This window comes from Tetrahymena thermophila, assembly GCF_000189635.1.
Source record: "Tetrahymena thermophila SB210 genomic scaffold scf_8254659, whole genome shotgun sequence".
Lineage (NCBI taxonomy): Eukaryota > Ciliophora > Oligohymenophorea > Hymenostomatida > Tetrahymenidae > Tetrahymena > Tetrahymena thermophila.
The window spans coordinates 664,322-680,612 of NW_002476426.1; the positions used below are offsets into that span (position 1 = coordinate 664,322).

General features: G+C 24.1%; 2 protein-coding genes across 2 annotated transcripts; both read right to left on the reverse strand. All coding sequences in view use genetic code 6, as the record gives it.

Annotated features, from left to right (window-relative positions):
* Positions 1–2,595: 2,595 nt before the first annotated feature.
* TTHERM_00047410 (zinc finger lsd1 subclass family protein) lies at positions 2,596–9,774 on the reverse strand (the record flags this gene model as incomplete). Its single annotated transcript, XM_001014736.3, has 5 exons — positions 2,596–4,085; positions 4,134–5,331; positions 5,427–5,821; positions 5,879–9,615; positions 9,707–9,774. 5 exons carry the CDS (start codon positions 9,772–9,774, stop codon positions 2,596–2,598), a joined length of 6,888 nt encoding a protein of 2,295 aa, XP_001014736.3.
* Positions 9,775–15,552: 5,778 nt separating this feature from the next.
* Positions 15,553–16,179, reverse strand: TTHERM_00047420 (oxidoreductase, short chain dehydrogenase/reductase family protein; the record flags this gene model as incomplete). Its single annotated transcript, XM_001014737.3, has 1 exon — positions 15,553–16,179. The coding sequence occupies one exon, from the start codon at positions 16,177–16,179 to the stop codon at positions 15,553–15,555; it is 627 nt and encodes a 208-aa protein (XP_001014737.1).
* Between the last annotated feature and the right edge of the window lie 112 nt (positions 16,180–16,291).

Sequence of the window (16,291 nt, forward strand, 5' to 3'; positions counted from 1 at the left end):
AAACATCGAAATATTGTATTGTAATTGAATATTGAAATCATATTTTACTATTAAATAGAGTTGTAGATATTTTTTAGTATTCATTAAATATTGTATTTTTTAAAAGATTATGACGCAGTTATTTTTTGATATTAATTTCCAATTATAAAATAAAAAGTGATGCATTCTCACACAATCTTTAATTATGTAAATCATTAAGTTTTGCCCACAAAATCCGTAATAAATTACAAAATTTAATTAATTTAACAAATATTCATTCATTTATTAGAATCTATTTACATCGTTTAATTAAGGTATATTAAGTTTTTTATTTCCTTTTTACTCCAACGAATACCATACATATAAATTAAAGTTTACATGAATAATTCCAACTAAAAGAAAATACTCTTTTTATCATTTGTTTCAACAAAAAAATTAAACTTTTCTTTCATTAAAAATATTAGCAAATGCTTCAAATCTTTTAGATTTTTAAAAACTTTAAAAAATTGTAGCAATTAAAAAATTTTTTTGGAGAATATTTTAATAAATCTCTATTTCAAAAGTAATATCAAAAATAAAAATTTGGAATTATGAGATGACTTCAAATCAAAAGAAATAGAAACTTTTATTTAGTCTAAAATATCTTTATATTCGCAATTTACTACAAATGAAAACTTAATATTTGGAAATGTATTTATAGTTATTAATACTTAATAAAATTTATTTTCGAATGTTATAAATGATTATATTTAAATGATATAATATATCATCATTCTTAAATATTTTTAGTATGATCTTACAAAAGCTTCTTTGTTATATATTTTTGAAATTTTGTTAAAGCAAAATATATTTATTTTAGATAGAACAATATTTTAAAATAAAACTAAATGTTTACTTGGTTCAAACGTATTTCTAATTAATTTAGATAATATTTAATTACAGAAATTGCAGTTGAGGTATGATATTAGTTATTCATAATTATTTAGCACTAATCATCCAATAACTTAAATTAATATATTTATAAAAATTAGATGTGCAATAAAAAACTTTTCAAATTAGCAAAAGTAATCAAATACTTACAATTACTTTATCTGGTGTTAAAAGTATGATTACTAAAAAAAATTTATTATATATGAAATTATACTATAATTTTTTTTTTGAGATTACCATAATATCTCAATTACTTTAAATTAAAGATATGATTATATTACTTAATAATAACGCAATTATTTGATAAAAAAATTCTATCCCTTGAAACAAGTTTTGTGAAATGAACCAAGAATTTGCAGTATATTGTTTGGGGTTGAGTATAAATTTTTAAATGAATTTTTTTACATATTTTTGCATTCATTCATACATCTAACACTTAATTATTTTTTAATGTGCGTTACTAATAAATTAAGTGATTTATAAATATTAATGTAATATATATTGAAATTTAACTAAAATAAGCTAAAATATATATTTAAAAAAAATATTTTATTATCAAATTACATGAATTTTTATCAAATTTTAAGAAATAAAGGCTAAATCTTTTTAAATTAAAAAATATATTTTATTTCTTTTTCCTAAAAGACATTCAATATAATTTGATAATTAAGCAAGAAAAATCTAGCAAAAAATGTTATCAGTCGAAGGATGACTTATAATCAAAAGTGTTAATGGAGAAACTTCTACTCTCCTTAAATTTTTTGGCATAAAGGAATATATAACTTCATAATTTAAAGCTAATTTGGGTTTGATCATTATTTATTGCAAATCCCATAAATGAAATTTGCAACTCTAATCTAAAACCAAGAAATCAACTGTTAAATCATGAGGTTTTTCATCTTTAAGAGCCTTTAATGTAAGAATCGCTTCTATTTTCTCCCACTTATTATTAAGTTTGCGCTTGAATCATCATAAATTTTTTGCATACATTTCTTGCTTTATTTTTTAATCCTTTATTCTTAATTAGTGAATAATAATATTTATCTAAAATCTTATTTAGTTTGAATGATTTATTTATTTTTCACTTAATTGCTAATCAGCTAATATATATAATATTGTCTATTTAGTGCTCTTCTTAATAATTTTTCTAAAGTTACTACTCAATTTTTGATTATTTTTAGAATTTACTTATAAAGATAACTAAGCATTTATGAATAAACAAATTAAGAGGGGGAATTTTAGATGAAAAAAATAATTTTAAAAAAATCTTTTTTATCTATACATTACAAAATCATCAAAATATATTTTATTTTTTATATAATTGCCCTCCTTTTTTAAATCTTAAAATATTCGATTGTTCCCTCATTTTATAAATTAAATTTGATTCATAAATACATATAAAAAAATTAAAAAAGATATTATATATTTACTTTTAAAACCTAATTGCTATGTTCTGTTTAGCAGTAATAGCCATTTTTTAAAATAGCAAAGTGCTATAAGTCAATTATTTTATAATGTATTATAATATTTTTCAAATTTTTAAGTTTTTTCTTGATTAAAAATATCTAACTAGTATCATCATAAAAAATATTTTAAGTATATATTCCTGTAGAGCTTTTCGAGTTCTATCAGAATATGTATACTAAAAAAATTGTTTATTTCAATTTTTCATAAATAATTGTTATTTCAGTTTTTTTTGGACCGGTAATAAAATCCAGTTTTACAGACACATTGATCATATCCTTTATTTATAGCATTAGCGCCGCATTTTAATTAGCAGTTTGCTAAAGAATTAGGTGCAAGTTCATAACCTGGGTTGCACTGACATTAATCCTTTGTAAGAGGTGACGAATTAACGCCACACACTATTTCACAATCAGTAGTTGAATTCTATTCAAATTAAAATTCATTCTTGCATATACATGTAACTTAATCTTTATTAGATGCATTTCTTCCACAAGTAATTTAACATTCTCTTTAGGAATTTTAAATAAATTGATAACCTGTATCGCAACTACAAGTATCATTGTTTAGTCTTGATGCATGTTTACCACATGTTATCATACAAACTGTACTACTACCTGATACAAATTCATAACCATCCAGACATTAACAAGTAAGTAAATTTTTGTTTTTTGCGTAAGTACCACATTTTTTTTGACATTAAGCTTTTGAATGTTAAACAAATTCAAATCCATCATTGCATTTACAGGTTGAAGCATCAACTCTGGCTGAATTATCTAAACATTTTAGCTAGCAGTTTATTTAAGAATTAGCCTGATACTCGTATCCTTAAAGACATTTACAAGTATTAATATCATTATTCTAAGCAAAGAGGCCACAATTAATTTAACACTAAACATACGAGTTTTAAACAAAGCTAAAACCTGACTTACATTTGCATGTATTATTATCTACTCTGTCAGTATTTTCTAAGCAGTCTATTTAGCATTCAGTCTTTGATGAAGGTACAAGAGAATAACCTTTCTCGCAACCACAGGTTTAGGTATCAATTTGAGAAGCCTTGAAACCACAAACTATTTCACAATTTATTTTTGATCCAGCAGTAAATTTGTAATTTGGATTGCATTAACAAGAATTTTCATCTACTCTAAAAGCACTCAATCCATAATCAATCTAACAAACGGTATTGTTTGTAGAAGGCTTAAATGAAAAGCCATTTTTACAACTACAAGTATTTTCATCTAAATTTGCAGCATTAAGTCCACACTTGACACGGCAGGTTGTATAAGATAAAGGAACAAATTCATAAGTAGAATCCTAACACTGACATGTGTTTTAATCAACTTTTATGGCATTTTTTCCACACTAGATCTCACATTTGTTAACAGAATTTTAAATAAACTAATAATTCTAGTTGCATTAGCATTATTAATCATTTAATTTAAAAGAATTGTCTAAGCAGGTAATTGAGCATCCACTTTAGTCAGGACACTCTTCAAGACATTCTAAATTACCGTTTATCATTTTATATTAGCATCTTACACATTTATTTAAAACTGTGTGCCTAATATATCCAAGATCGCATTTATCAACACATAAATTATTTTAATTTAAGAATTTGTTAGAATCACTACAAACTAGGCAGTCAGTATTATTTTTATTAATACATGTCTTGCAATCAAAGTGACATTACTTACATTTTGTATCTACATCTATTTTTAATTAAAAAAATTAGTTTTATCTATATATAAGTTTATTACCAACAAATTATCCAGGAGGGCACGAGTAGCATTTACCAGATACATTTATATATCCATCTTTGCACTAAGTACATTAGTTTAAACTTGTACATTGATTGCAATTAACAGAACACTTTCTGCATGTTTTAGTTTATGAGTCTAAATATTCTCCAATACCACAAACAGAACATGAAAAATCTGCCTTTAGTGTTCCTGTAGAGCAATTCATACATCCTTAAGAAGTAGATGAAAAGCAAGTTTTGCATGTTGAGTTACAAGTTAAACAAGATTTTTCACAAATTAAAGATGAATTATTATTCTATTTTCCAAATGCGGCAACTTTTGCATTATCACAAAATTACTTTGAGTTGTTAGAGCATGTTTTGCAATCTTAATCAAGAGGACCTGAACAAGTAGCGCAATCAGAATGGCAATTAGCACATTTATTTCCATCAACATATTAGTTAGAGTCACATTTGTCACATAGTTTAGTATCTAATCTGATAAATAGTTAACTATTTGAACAACTTAAACAATTCGTTGCATCTGGACCATTGCATGTGGCACAAGATGAATGACAGTTTTAGCATTTTTAATTTTAATCAGCATATTGGTTTGAATCACAGTTACCACATGATCCATCTATTCTTAAAATAAATCCACTTTAACAAACATCACATGAAGTTGAACTTGAACATTTTAAACAGTTTTAAATGCATTTTTTACAAGTGTTAGTACTGGCTTCTATATAGAAACCATGATCAGTATTACATACTTTGCAAGTACCATCTTCCATAAAGGATAAACCATCATCACATGTTAAACATTTGCTAGTATTGTTACAAGTTTTGCATGAAGGAAGGCACTTTCTACAATAAAATCCATTTTAAAAATATTTGTTGCTAGTATCACATGGTTAACAAAGTTTTGAATCCTCGTTAATAAAATTATTATTATCACAAGAAATGCAATCTGTTGCTTTACTATTTGAACATTTTAAGCAGGTACTATCACATTTCAAACAATAAGTCCCTTAAATGAAGAAGTGCTCATCTGGGCAAACCTAACATAAACTATCTCTAAAATATAAATTACTTTCACATGATTTACATTAATCTGGCTATTCGTTGTTGCAAGTCTTACAAGAACTATCGCAATCTAAGCATATATTTGTTTATGAAATAAATTTTTTATTATTTATATCACATTCTCTACATTTCTAATCAGGATATTTATATTTATTTGTGTCACATAAATCACATTCAGTATCAAGTGCTCCATGACAAGTCATACAAGATGTATCACATTTCTTACATAGCATATTTTGATCATCCCTGAAATAATAATTTTCACTACAACTTCCACATTAATTATCTGAATATAAATAAAGTCCTGTTTAACATGTTGAACATTAATTTTTTTCCTTTCCATTTAGCATGTGCCTTCAAAACAAGGTACGCACTATAAGCCATCTATGTAAAATTGATTATTTATTGGACACACTTTGCAAGTTTTATCTGGCATAAAATATTTGCCACTTGGACAATTTAAACAATCATTTTCTGTAAGTCCTTTACAAACTTCACATGAAGGATGGCATGGAGTGCAATTAATTCCATCATCATAAAAATTAGTTAAGGGACATGTTTGACAACTACCATCTAACATTTTACTAAATCCAGTTTTACAAGTTAAACAACTTGTAGAGTCTATTAAAATAATAAATTAAATTAACTTTAATTTTTAAAAATAAAATCAATAAATACCTTCATTATTACAAGTAAGACAATTTTAATGGCATTCAAGACATTAAGTAGGTGTTTAGTAAAATTCAGTTATTGGGCAATCTATGCAAACATTATTTTTATCTAATTTTTTACTTCCCATACATTACTAGCAACCATCATTATTTTCATTTGTACAAATTTTACAATTTTAAGTACACTAAAAACAATTAATATCCTTTATAAAATAACCTTCACTAGGGCATATGGCACAAGAATTATCCTTAAATAAATACTATCCATTCTAGCATAGTGTGCATTCATTTGCAGAAGCACCATGACATTATTTACAAGTTTGATCGCATGGGACACATCTATCTCCTTGCATAAAATAATTATCAGTTGTACAAATATTGCAGCTATTATCAGGCATCAATTTTTCAGTAGGATTTAAACAAGTTTTACATTCAGTAGATAAACCACCTAAGCATGTACTGCAATTTGAGAAACAAGGTTTGCAAAATTCACCAGAAATATAAAAAGATTTATCACTTTCACATATTCTACAGAAATTATTTTTATCAAAATAGTAACCTTTAGTATTATCGCATTTGATACATTTGTTAGTGTTATCTGAGCATGTGAGGCAAGATTAATCACATTCTATACAAAATTCTCCTTATTTGAAAAAGTGTTGATCAGGGCAGGTTTAACAGGTTTAATCTTTCATTTTATAAAGGTTATCATTACAAATAGTACAACCTGTATCTGTTCCATTTTAGCATTCTTTACAAGTTGTATGGCAGTGCTTACAAATATTATTATCTTGAGTGTCGATATATAATTTATTTTCTTTGTTACAAGTCTTGCATTTTCCGTCATCAATAAATTTATATAAATTATCTTAGCATTGAGTGCAACTAGTATCATTTTCACCATCACAAGTTTTACATGTGGAATCACATTTGTAGCATCTTTCACCATTTACATAGAATCCTATTAATGGACAATCAACACAAGTATTATCTTTGAGCTTTTTTAATGTTCCGTCACAATTTGTGCATTCGAATTTACTAGGTCCTGTACATGTCAAGCAAGTGGAGTCACAACTTTTGCATACATTATCATTAGCATCTATGTAAAATTTATTATTTACTAAGCATTCACTACATGTATTATCTTAATGGAAATTAAATCCTGCTTTACATTTAGTACAGCTTTTATCATCATTAGAACCTTAACATGTTTCGCAGGAAGAATGACATTTGTAACAATAATTATTTATCGAAAAGTAATTATCAGGACATGGCATACATTAATTTACTACTTCTCTTATTTTATATGCAGGATTATTGCACTAAGTACATTAGGTATCTTTATCACCAGTACATGTTAAGCAGGAAGAATCGCATTTTAAGCAATTATTACCTGATATAAAATAGGGTGAATTAGCTGGATCACATACTTAGCAAGTACCATCTTAATATCTTTTCATGGCATCATCACAAACTAAACAACCAAGATTAGATGAGTCACTACAAGTTTTGCAGGAAGAATGGCATTAATCACAAGTCTATGTGTTTTCATTTTTAAAATATTTATCTTAATTGCACTAAACACATTTATTTCCTAACTTATAATATCCAACTTCGCATTTCAAGCATTCAGTTTCAGAAGAACCTGAGCAATATTTACATGATGGATGGCATTAATCATCACAGGTTTAGGTATTATCATTTTTTATTTATTTATCTAGATTACAACTAACACATAAGTTGCCTAATCTATATTTTCCACTTGCACAAGTTTTACAGCCAGTAGGGGTTCCGTCATAACAAGTTGCACAAGATGAATCACATTACTTGCATTCTCCTTCCGTTTTATTAATTGTGAAATCTACATAATAATTTGAAAGTTTTGAGCAATCTATGCAACTATTTGATTGTCTAGAAAAACCAGATTTACAAACATCACATTAATTTCCTGCTTTTGAGCAAGATTGACAGGAAGGATCACAATCTTTGCATTGATCAATATCAACATAAGTACTTTAAATTGTTGAACAATTCAGACAAACAAAATTTCTCTTGCTTAAACCTGATTAGCATTTAATGCATCCTGTATTTGTAGTGCTGTTACATGTTTAGCATGTAGGATCGCATCTTTTACATATATTATCAATATTAACAAATTATTAAATTTGATCACACTTTACACATATGTCATCGCTTGTATCACCTGGAGTGTTATTTTAATCGAATTTATATTTAGAGGGGGCACAGTTAATGCAATCTGTTTTTGCACCTCCTTTGCATGTCTAACAGTCAGAATCACATTTTTTGCAATGAGTTCCGTTCCATATGTAATTTCCTTAAGAAGTATCACAAGTAGATATACATGTACCAGTAGTTTGGTCTACATAAAAACCTGTATTACAAAGATCACAGGTTAATTTATTAGAACATTTTTGGCAATTAGCTTAACATTTTCTGCATGTAGTACCATCAAGAAAATATCCACCAGATAAATTGCAGTCAATACAATAATCATCAGCAGGATTATTTTCTGTATTATTATCATATTTATAGTAGTCTGTTTAACATTAGGTACAGTTTTATGGTTAACCACCAGTACAATTTAGACAAAATTATGCACATGCTAAGCATTTATTGTTAGGAACATCTTAATAAAAACCTGTATTTGAGCTACATATATCACATGTATTGCCTCCTTTTACAAAAAATCCTGTATCACATAAAGTGCAAGATGTTCCTGAAGTACAGGTTTTACACTTATCAACACATTTAAGACATTGACTCGAAGATTTGTAGTAATAATTTAAATTGCAGGGATCACATGTTTTTGTATCAACTTTAAGATAGAAACCAGACAAACAGTTTGTACATTCTGATGCTAAATTTTAATCACAAGCTTAGCAATTAGGTCCGCATTGATTATAACACTGACCGCCTTTCACAAAATATCCTAAACTGGCTTAACAATCCATGCATATTGTTTTACCATCTAATTAAACAAATTTATACCACCCTGCTTTACAATCAATGCAACTATATTAATCATAATTTGTACATCCATTGCAAGAAGAGTCACAGTCTAAGCAATAAGAAAAAGGATTACCTTCATCTGCAAGATCATCCCTTAATAAATATTATGTAAATGTGTTTGGTCCACATTGAACACAATTTCCTGATGAAGATAAATAGTATCCGGACTTGCATATAACACATATAATTGTACTTGAAGGCTTTCCACACCTGTTGCAGTTAGTAGGACAAGCAGAGCAAGTAATAGAGCTAGCACTATTATTATATTATCCAGGAGCGCAAACGCAAGCAGCGTTATATAAATTAACAGAACTTAGACAAACACCTGATTTTGTTTACAGGTCATTATTTTTATAGTTAAAAATTTAATTAGTACCTGCAGTTAAGCATTTATCGTATTAGTCACAACTTTTGCAATTGTAAAGACAACATTTACCACTAACTTTGGTATGATAAGAACCACAACCTGAAGATCCATTGGAACAGGATCCTTTTACTCTAAAAAAGTCATTAGTTCCTGATTAGTAATAAGTATCTTTGCAAACAAAGCAACTACTAGAACCACTATCTGAGCAGAAATTACAATTTGATGTACAAGTACCGCAAGTACTATCTTTATTTTTAAATTAACCTATAGAGCAAGCTCCAGACACTTTTGTTTACAACAGTCTAAACTTTTTACTAGTAGTTTCATAATTTTCTCTAATATGCAAGCTTTTTATTTTATTAAGTTAAATTTTATTAAATTTAATATTTAAATTCTTTTTTAAGAATAAATATTTTTTTATGATTATAAAAAATTTACTATAAAAATTCAAATTAATCAACTAAAGTAGTTGGATTAATTTCTTGTTCATCAATAAAAAAAGTCATTTCGATTTATTTGAGGTGATCTGATAAAATTGTATTTTAGTTTGATTTGTATTTAGTACTTAGATAGAATATTTATATTCCTTATTCTTCAATTATTCCTGACTCAATAGATTTATCTAAATACACCATTATCCATCTTATTTTCTTATTTAATCTTTTCAAAAATAAATTAATCCACAAAAAAAATTAATTAATAATAATAAATTACTTAGATTTAAGTTAAAAGCTAAAATGGAAAACAAAATCTCTAGATTAATTTAAAGTTGGCTCAAACAAACAAAAGATCTTAATATGATGGTCGAAGGCTTAAGAGTAAAACTATACTTAGTTTATATCAAATTATTAAATTATAGGAGAGAAAGAAATCTGTTAGTCTTCATAGTTTTTTTCTACAGCTTTTTTTATAAAAGAGTTTTGATATTTAAATATATTTACTTAAATATTTAATGGTACCTTTAATTATTTAAATAATAAATAACGATATTAATATTATAATAATTCTCATTTTATTTAAACAGTTTATAATTTAAAGCTTTTTCTTAATTTTGTTAATATTACTGAAATTAGATACTCGATTTTATTTACTATTTTCTAAGAAGGATTTATTTTTTATATTTGTTAACTATTTATTTTTATTATACAGAGAAAGCTATTTGCTACTTATAACAAGATATATAGCTAGTATGGAAGTTATTGATTGGTTAGATAGATTCATTAAAACAAAAAATATATTCAAATTTATATTAACAATTAATTTCAAAACAAAAGTGAATAAAATATGTATAAAAAGTCTAGTATTAAATTATACGTTATTATTAAATATGTATGTTGTGATATGAAATTAAAAATAAATATTTTCCAAATATTTAAATCTTATTTTTTCTTTAGTGCAATTTAAAAATATCCTTGCAATCGATTTCAAGGTCAAAATTATGTAATGCTTAACTGACGAAAGTTCTTTTTAAATTAATAATCATATTTTAGCTATTACTAAAATTATGATAGTTGAAAATATAGTAAAGTACTAGATTTATGTTTTCGCTTCTCTTTAAATTAAATACTTAAATAGCAAAACATCGAAATATTGTATTGTAATTGAATATTGAAATCATATTTTACTATTAAATAGAGTTGTAGATATTTTTTAGTATTCATTAAATATTGTATTTTTTAAAAGATTATGACGCAGTTATTCTTTTTAATTAATTTATTTTTAATTATCAAATAAAAAGTGATACATTGTTACACAATCTTTAATTATGTAAATCATTAAGTTTTGCCCACAAAATCCGTAATAAAAGACAAAATTTAATTAATTTAATAAATATTCATTTATTAGAAACTATTTACATCGTTTAGTAAAGGTATATTAAGTTTTTTTTTCCTTTTAACTCCAACGAATACCATACATATAGATTAAAGTTTACATGAATAATTCCAACTAAAAGAAAATACTCTTTTTTTTCATTTGCTCCAACAAAAAAATAAATTTTTCTTTCATTAAAAATAATTAGCGAATTCTTCAAATCTTTTACATTTTTAAAAACTTTAAAAAATTGTAGCAATTAAATAATTTTTTTGGAGAATATTATAATAAATTTCTATTTTAAAAGTAATATCAAAAATAAAAGTTTGTATATGAGATGACTTCAAAAAGAAATAGAAACTTTTATTTAGTCTAAAATATCTTTATATTCTCAATTTACTACAAATGAAAACTTAATAATTGGAAATGTATTTATAATTATTAATACTTAATAAAATTTCTTTTTGGATGTTATAAATGATTATATTTAAATGATATAATACATAATCATTCTTAAATATTTTTAGTTTTATCTTACAAAAGCTTTTTGTTAAATATTTTTGAAATTTTGTTAAAGCAAAATATATTTATTTTAGATAGAACAATATTTTAAAATAAAACTAAATGTTTCCTTGGTTCAAAAATATTTCTAATTAATTTAGATTACAGAAATTGCAGTTGAGGTAATTAAATTTTATTAAATAAAAATATATAATAGAAAATTATACAACTGTCCAACGGGGCGGGGCATACATTAAATTTTTTAGATTGGGCCTGGGACCCACTTCAAAGTGTTAATAATTATTAAAGAATTTCTAATTTTATCAACGTGCTTGTAATAATGTATGTGATAATAAATTTATCAAAAAAATTAAACAAATAAAAATTAAGTATTTGACAAGTATTGTATCTTGTTTATTTAAAATTGCTAAAGTATTGCACAATCCAAGCAAATAAAATTGAAATAATGCTTTGTTAAAAAATATGTAAATATTGACAGATAGAAAAATAAATATAAGAATACCTATCTTTCAGGGTATTAAACAAAAAATATAATCAAAAAATTAGATTATACATTTGCTTCTATGGATTTTAATATTAAAATTATTGAAAAATGTAAGCAAAATATATATTATTTTGCTTGGAAGAAATACTTATTTTGTTATGGATATCCTAAATACAAATTCAATTATTTATTCGCTTTTAGTTAAGCATCTCTAATAATTTTTATAGTAATTTATCATTTAAGCAACATTGATACTTCTAATTTTAATTTGGTTTATATCTAGCAATTTATGATTTTTATTGCCATTTTGAACAAGTATTTATTTATTTATTTGATAATATAAGGATAAAACTCTTTATTTTTATAGTAATTTTAAAAATAATTCAAAAGATCTTGATTCAAAAAATTCAATCATGTTTAAATGATAAAAATAAAATGAAATTTTGACTTTATCACATTTAATTAAGTTTGTAAGTCAAAAAAATATCTTAAAATTGAACTTTTTTATTCTTAAAAATAATAAGGATAGCATTTTTTAATATGAGTAAAACCTAATTATTTCTATTTATTCTAATTGTGATGAATACCAAAATAGTTTTTAATTTACTTAGCATCTATTTAGATGTTATTTATTTTAAGACGGCAAATGTAAATCATATGTGATACTTAAAATGATTATTTTATATAAAATAAAAATAAGATAAATAGATATACTTTTCATTATAAAATTTTATTATTTACTAATAAAAAAAAAATAGAGACAATAAATACCTATTTATTAACCGCCTGCAAGAATAGCTATGGTCTAAGCTATATTGTTCATATAAATTGTATTTATAGGTATAGTATTATCAATAGATCATAATATATTTCTTGAATCCCCAATTACAAATATACTAAGTGTTCTACTGGATCTTATCTATTTTAAAATGATATTTACTTGTAACTCTTTATGTGATACTTAAGATGAATATTTTGTGAAGTAAAAATTATGAGATATTTCTATTCAATTTCCTTTAAATTCATAAAATAGTCAAATTTTAATTTTGTATCAAGTAAATTAAAGAGGTGCCATTTTTTACTTTACTAAGCAGAGTGTAAAAATTTTTATGTGTCTGTATTCTAATTAATATAAGAGAAAAAATTTATAATATTTAAAAATATTCAAACTCAACTAATATGATAGGATTTATTTTTCAACTTTGAACATAAACATTTTAAAATATTTAATTAATAGTAAAAAGAATTTATCTGCAAAAAATAGGGTTACAAGTAAAAAGTTAAATTGAAAATTTTGCAACTTTTGGCAAGAATTGAAGGATTTTGGACCCTAAATTCACAATAATTAATATAAAAATTTATATTTTTTTTCGAATCCTCGCAGTTAGCCATATAATCTAAATCTATGTATTAATCTAAATAAATTAATTTTACAGTTTAAACATTTTTAATTTGAAATAATCTCAGTTTGAAGTATAATTAGCATTTTTTATTTTCTCTTAAGCAATAAATATTAGTATTACTTTAATTACAGGATTTGAATTTGACCCAATTTGATATTACAAAATTTACAGAAAGCTGTATATAATAATATTTCATATATTTTTGAAAACGGAATACTGAATATTGGCTCAAAAATTAATAAAAAAAACTGAATATTTACCTATTAAATATTCAATATTAAGAATATGAATTACTAAAAAGAAACAGAGTTATTCTTTTGACATTTGATGAAATATTTATACTTTTTTGAGGTTTTATTTTTCATATATAACTTTATTTAGAAATTCAATTATTTCTGCTAATGATATAATTTTACTTTATTTAATATAAATTAATAAAATTATTTGAATACTAAGCTTTATTTTAACCTTTTTTAAAGATTTATTTGTTAAAAAATAAGTGGATTATAGCCATATTAAAATTGAGGTATATCAGATAATAAATTATTATTTATTCTTAATTGGCAATATTAAATCTACATAATTATCTCATACTTAAAATAATTTGATAAAAACTCTTATTGCTAATCGATCTATTAAATTTCTACTTTCTCTAATTTATTTTGTGTTTTATTTTTAAAATTTATTTTTGGAATTTATTTGTAAAATTATGAAAAAAATACATTCAATTTTTTTTGACTAATTCTTACCTAATGCAAAATAATACATTCAATATATTATAGAATAAAAGACAAAACATTATGTCATTCTGTTTTTTAATGACTCTAAAAATACAAAAGAATTAAATTACTAATATTTTCTACTTTTGATGAAATTTAAATCAAAAATATTTTTTTTTCATACCTAAAAAACAAATTTAAATTTAATTTTTTTTAAAAGTTTAAGTGGGAAATTTATATTTGCTTCTTATAAATAATAAAAATTTAGGTAAAATATTATTAAAAAAATGAATTAATGATCTCCTTTAAAAAATAACTGATAATATGATAATATAATTATAAAATTATTAGTATATGAAGGTAAATAATTAAAAATAAGAATTTAGTAATATTTTAAATAATACTAATCAATATGACAGATGACAGCATTTTATGCAAGATAAATTAAGTCGTAACAAAAAATACAATAATTTTTAATTAAATAATTTAGTGATGAATTATTTATGATAAGATGCACTAATTCTAAATAGAATGATATCATATTAACAAATCACTTATAAAATAACAAAAAAAAAAAAATTTATATTTCTACTCTTCTAACAAATATTTAGCTTTAATTTATTGGCTGACTAAACGTATTTATAAATTAATGAGATTGTTTTTTTTGAGTATATTTTTCAAAAAATCTTTAAAATAAATAAAATTTTACAATTCTTGAAATTGCTTTAAATTACTTATAAGATTAATTTAAATTACTTTTAAAATTGATCAGAAATAATACTATTTCTTTATTTGAAATAATTAGGTCTTCTTAATTTATATTTGATCATTTCTGATCAACAAAGTAAAAAATTTTGTAATAAAATAAATTTGATAGCAATAGTGAAATTAAATCTAAATAATGATTCTAAAAATAGCTGAATTATTTATTATCAAAAATCTGGATAACTTATTCTTATAAATATATTTATGAAAGATTAGAAGCAAGTATTAACTGATATAGAGTAAAATGACAAGTAAAATTTAGAATATTAATGTTTTTTTTTTTTGGTGAATGTGAATTGCGTTTGATAGGAATATAAATTTTGATGAGAATTTAATTAAAATAAAATGTTATACATCTTTATTTATATAAATATATAGTATGCTAAAATAGTACAAATAGAAAATTAATTTTAATATATATTAGTAATGTTGTAGAATTTATTTTGTTACCATTAATTATTTTCATATATTATTATTATTTTAAAAGGGTTAGTTATAAATAGAGTTAATTAAGTATAGATTGTTAATTATTTAGCTAGCTAGCTGGCTAACAAAGTTAGTATTTTTAGATTTCTTGTCTCATAGAGATGGTGATCCTATTGGTGATAGCTGTAGAAATTCGGTAAACTTCTAATCTGATATTGAGAGCTTGAAGATACTGTATACGATATCTTTTATTTATTGCTTTGATATTGAGTCAGTGAATGCACAAAAAGGAGTATTAATAATTCTGATTCCATGTCTGAAGTAAACAGGGCACATTCCATTAGTTGAAACGTCATCTACACCTTACTTGGAACCTTATGCCAAATCAACAATTACACCTTAGTAAGGCTAGTCTTTTTTGGCGCCTTTTTGGTTTGTCATCATTATGCAAGCATATTTGGTCATTTTTGCTGAAGGCTAGAGAGAAGGATCATCATTGAATTTATTAATAGCAGCTGCATTGTAAAGAAAATCAATGCGAACATGTCTCTCCATCAATTTGATGAATAACTCTGAAACTTGTAACTCATCAAGGACATCACACTAATAGAACTGACACCTATTTGATCCATAATGATACTAAAGTTAAGGTGAGTTTCCTTCTTTCTTGTCTACTATGATTACCATGCACTCTCTTTCTAAGAAAAGCTTGACAAGAGCTTCTCCTATCCCTGAAGAACCCCCAGTGATGACTACAACACTACTTTTTTCTAGATACATTACTAATTAGATGTTATAGCTTTATTTTTATATTTAGACTTAACTTATTGTTGTATGTAAAGCTGTTTAGGTTTGACTTTTTAAAACACTAACTACCTGTCTTTTTTTCAAT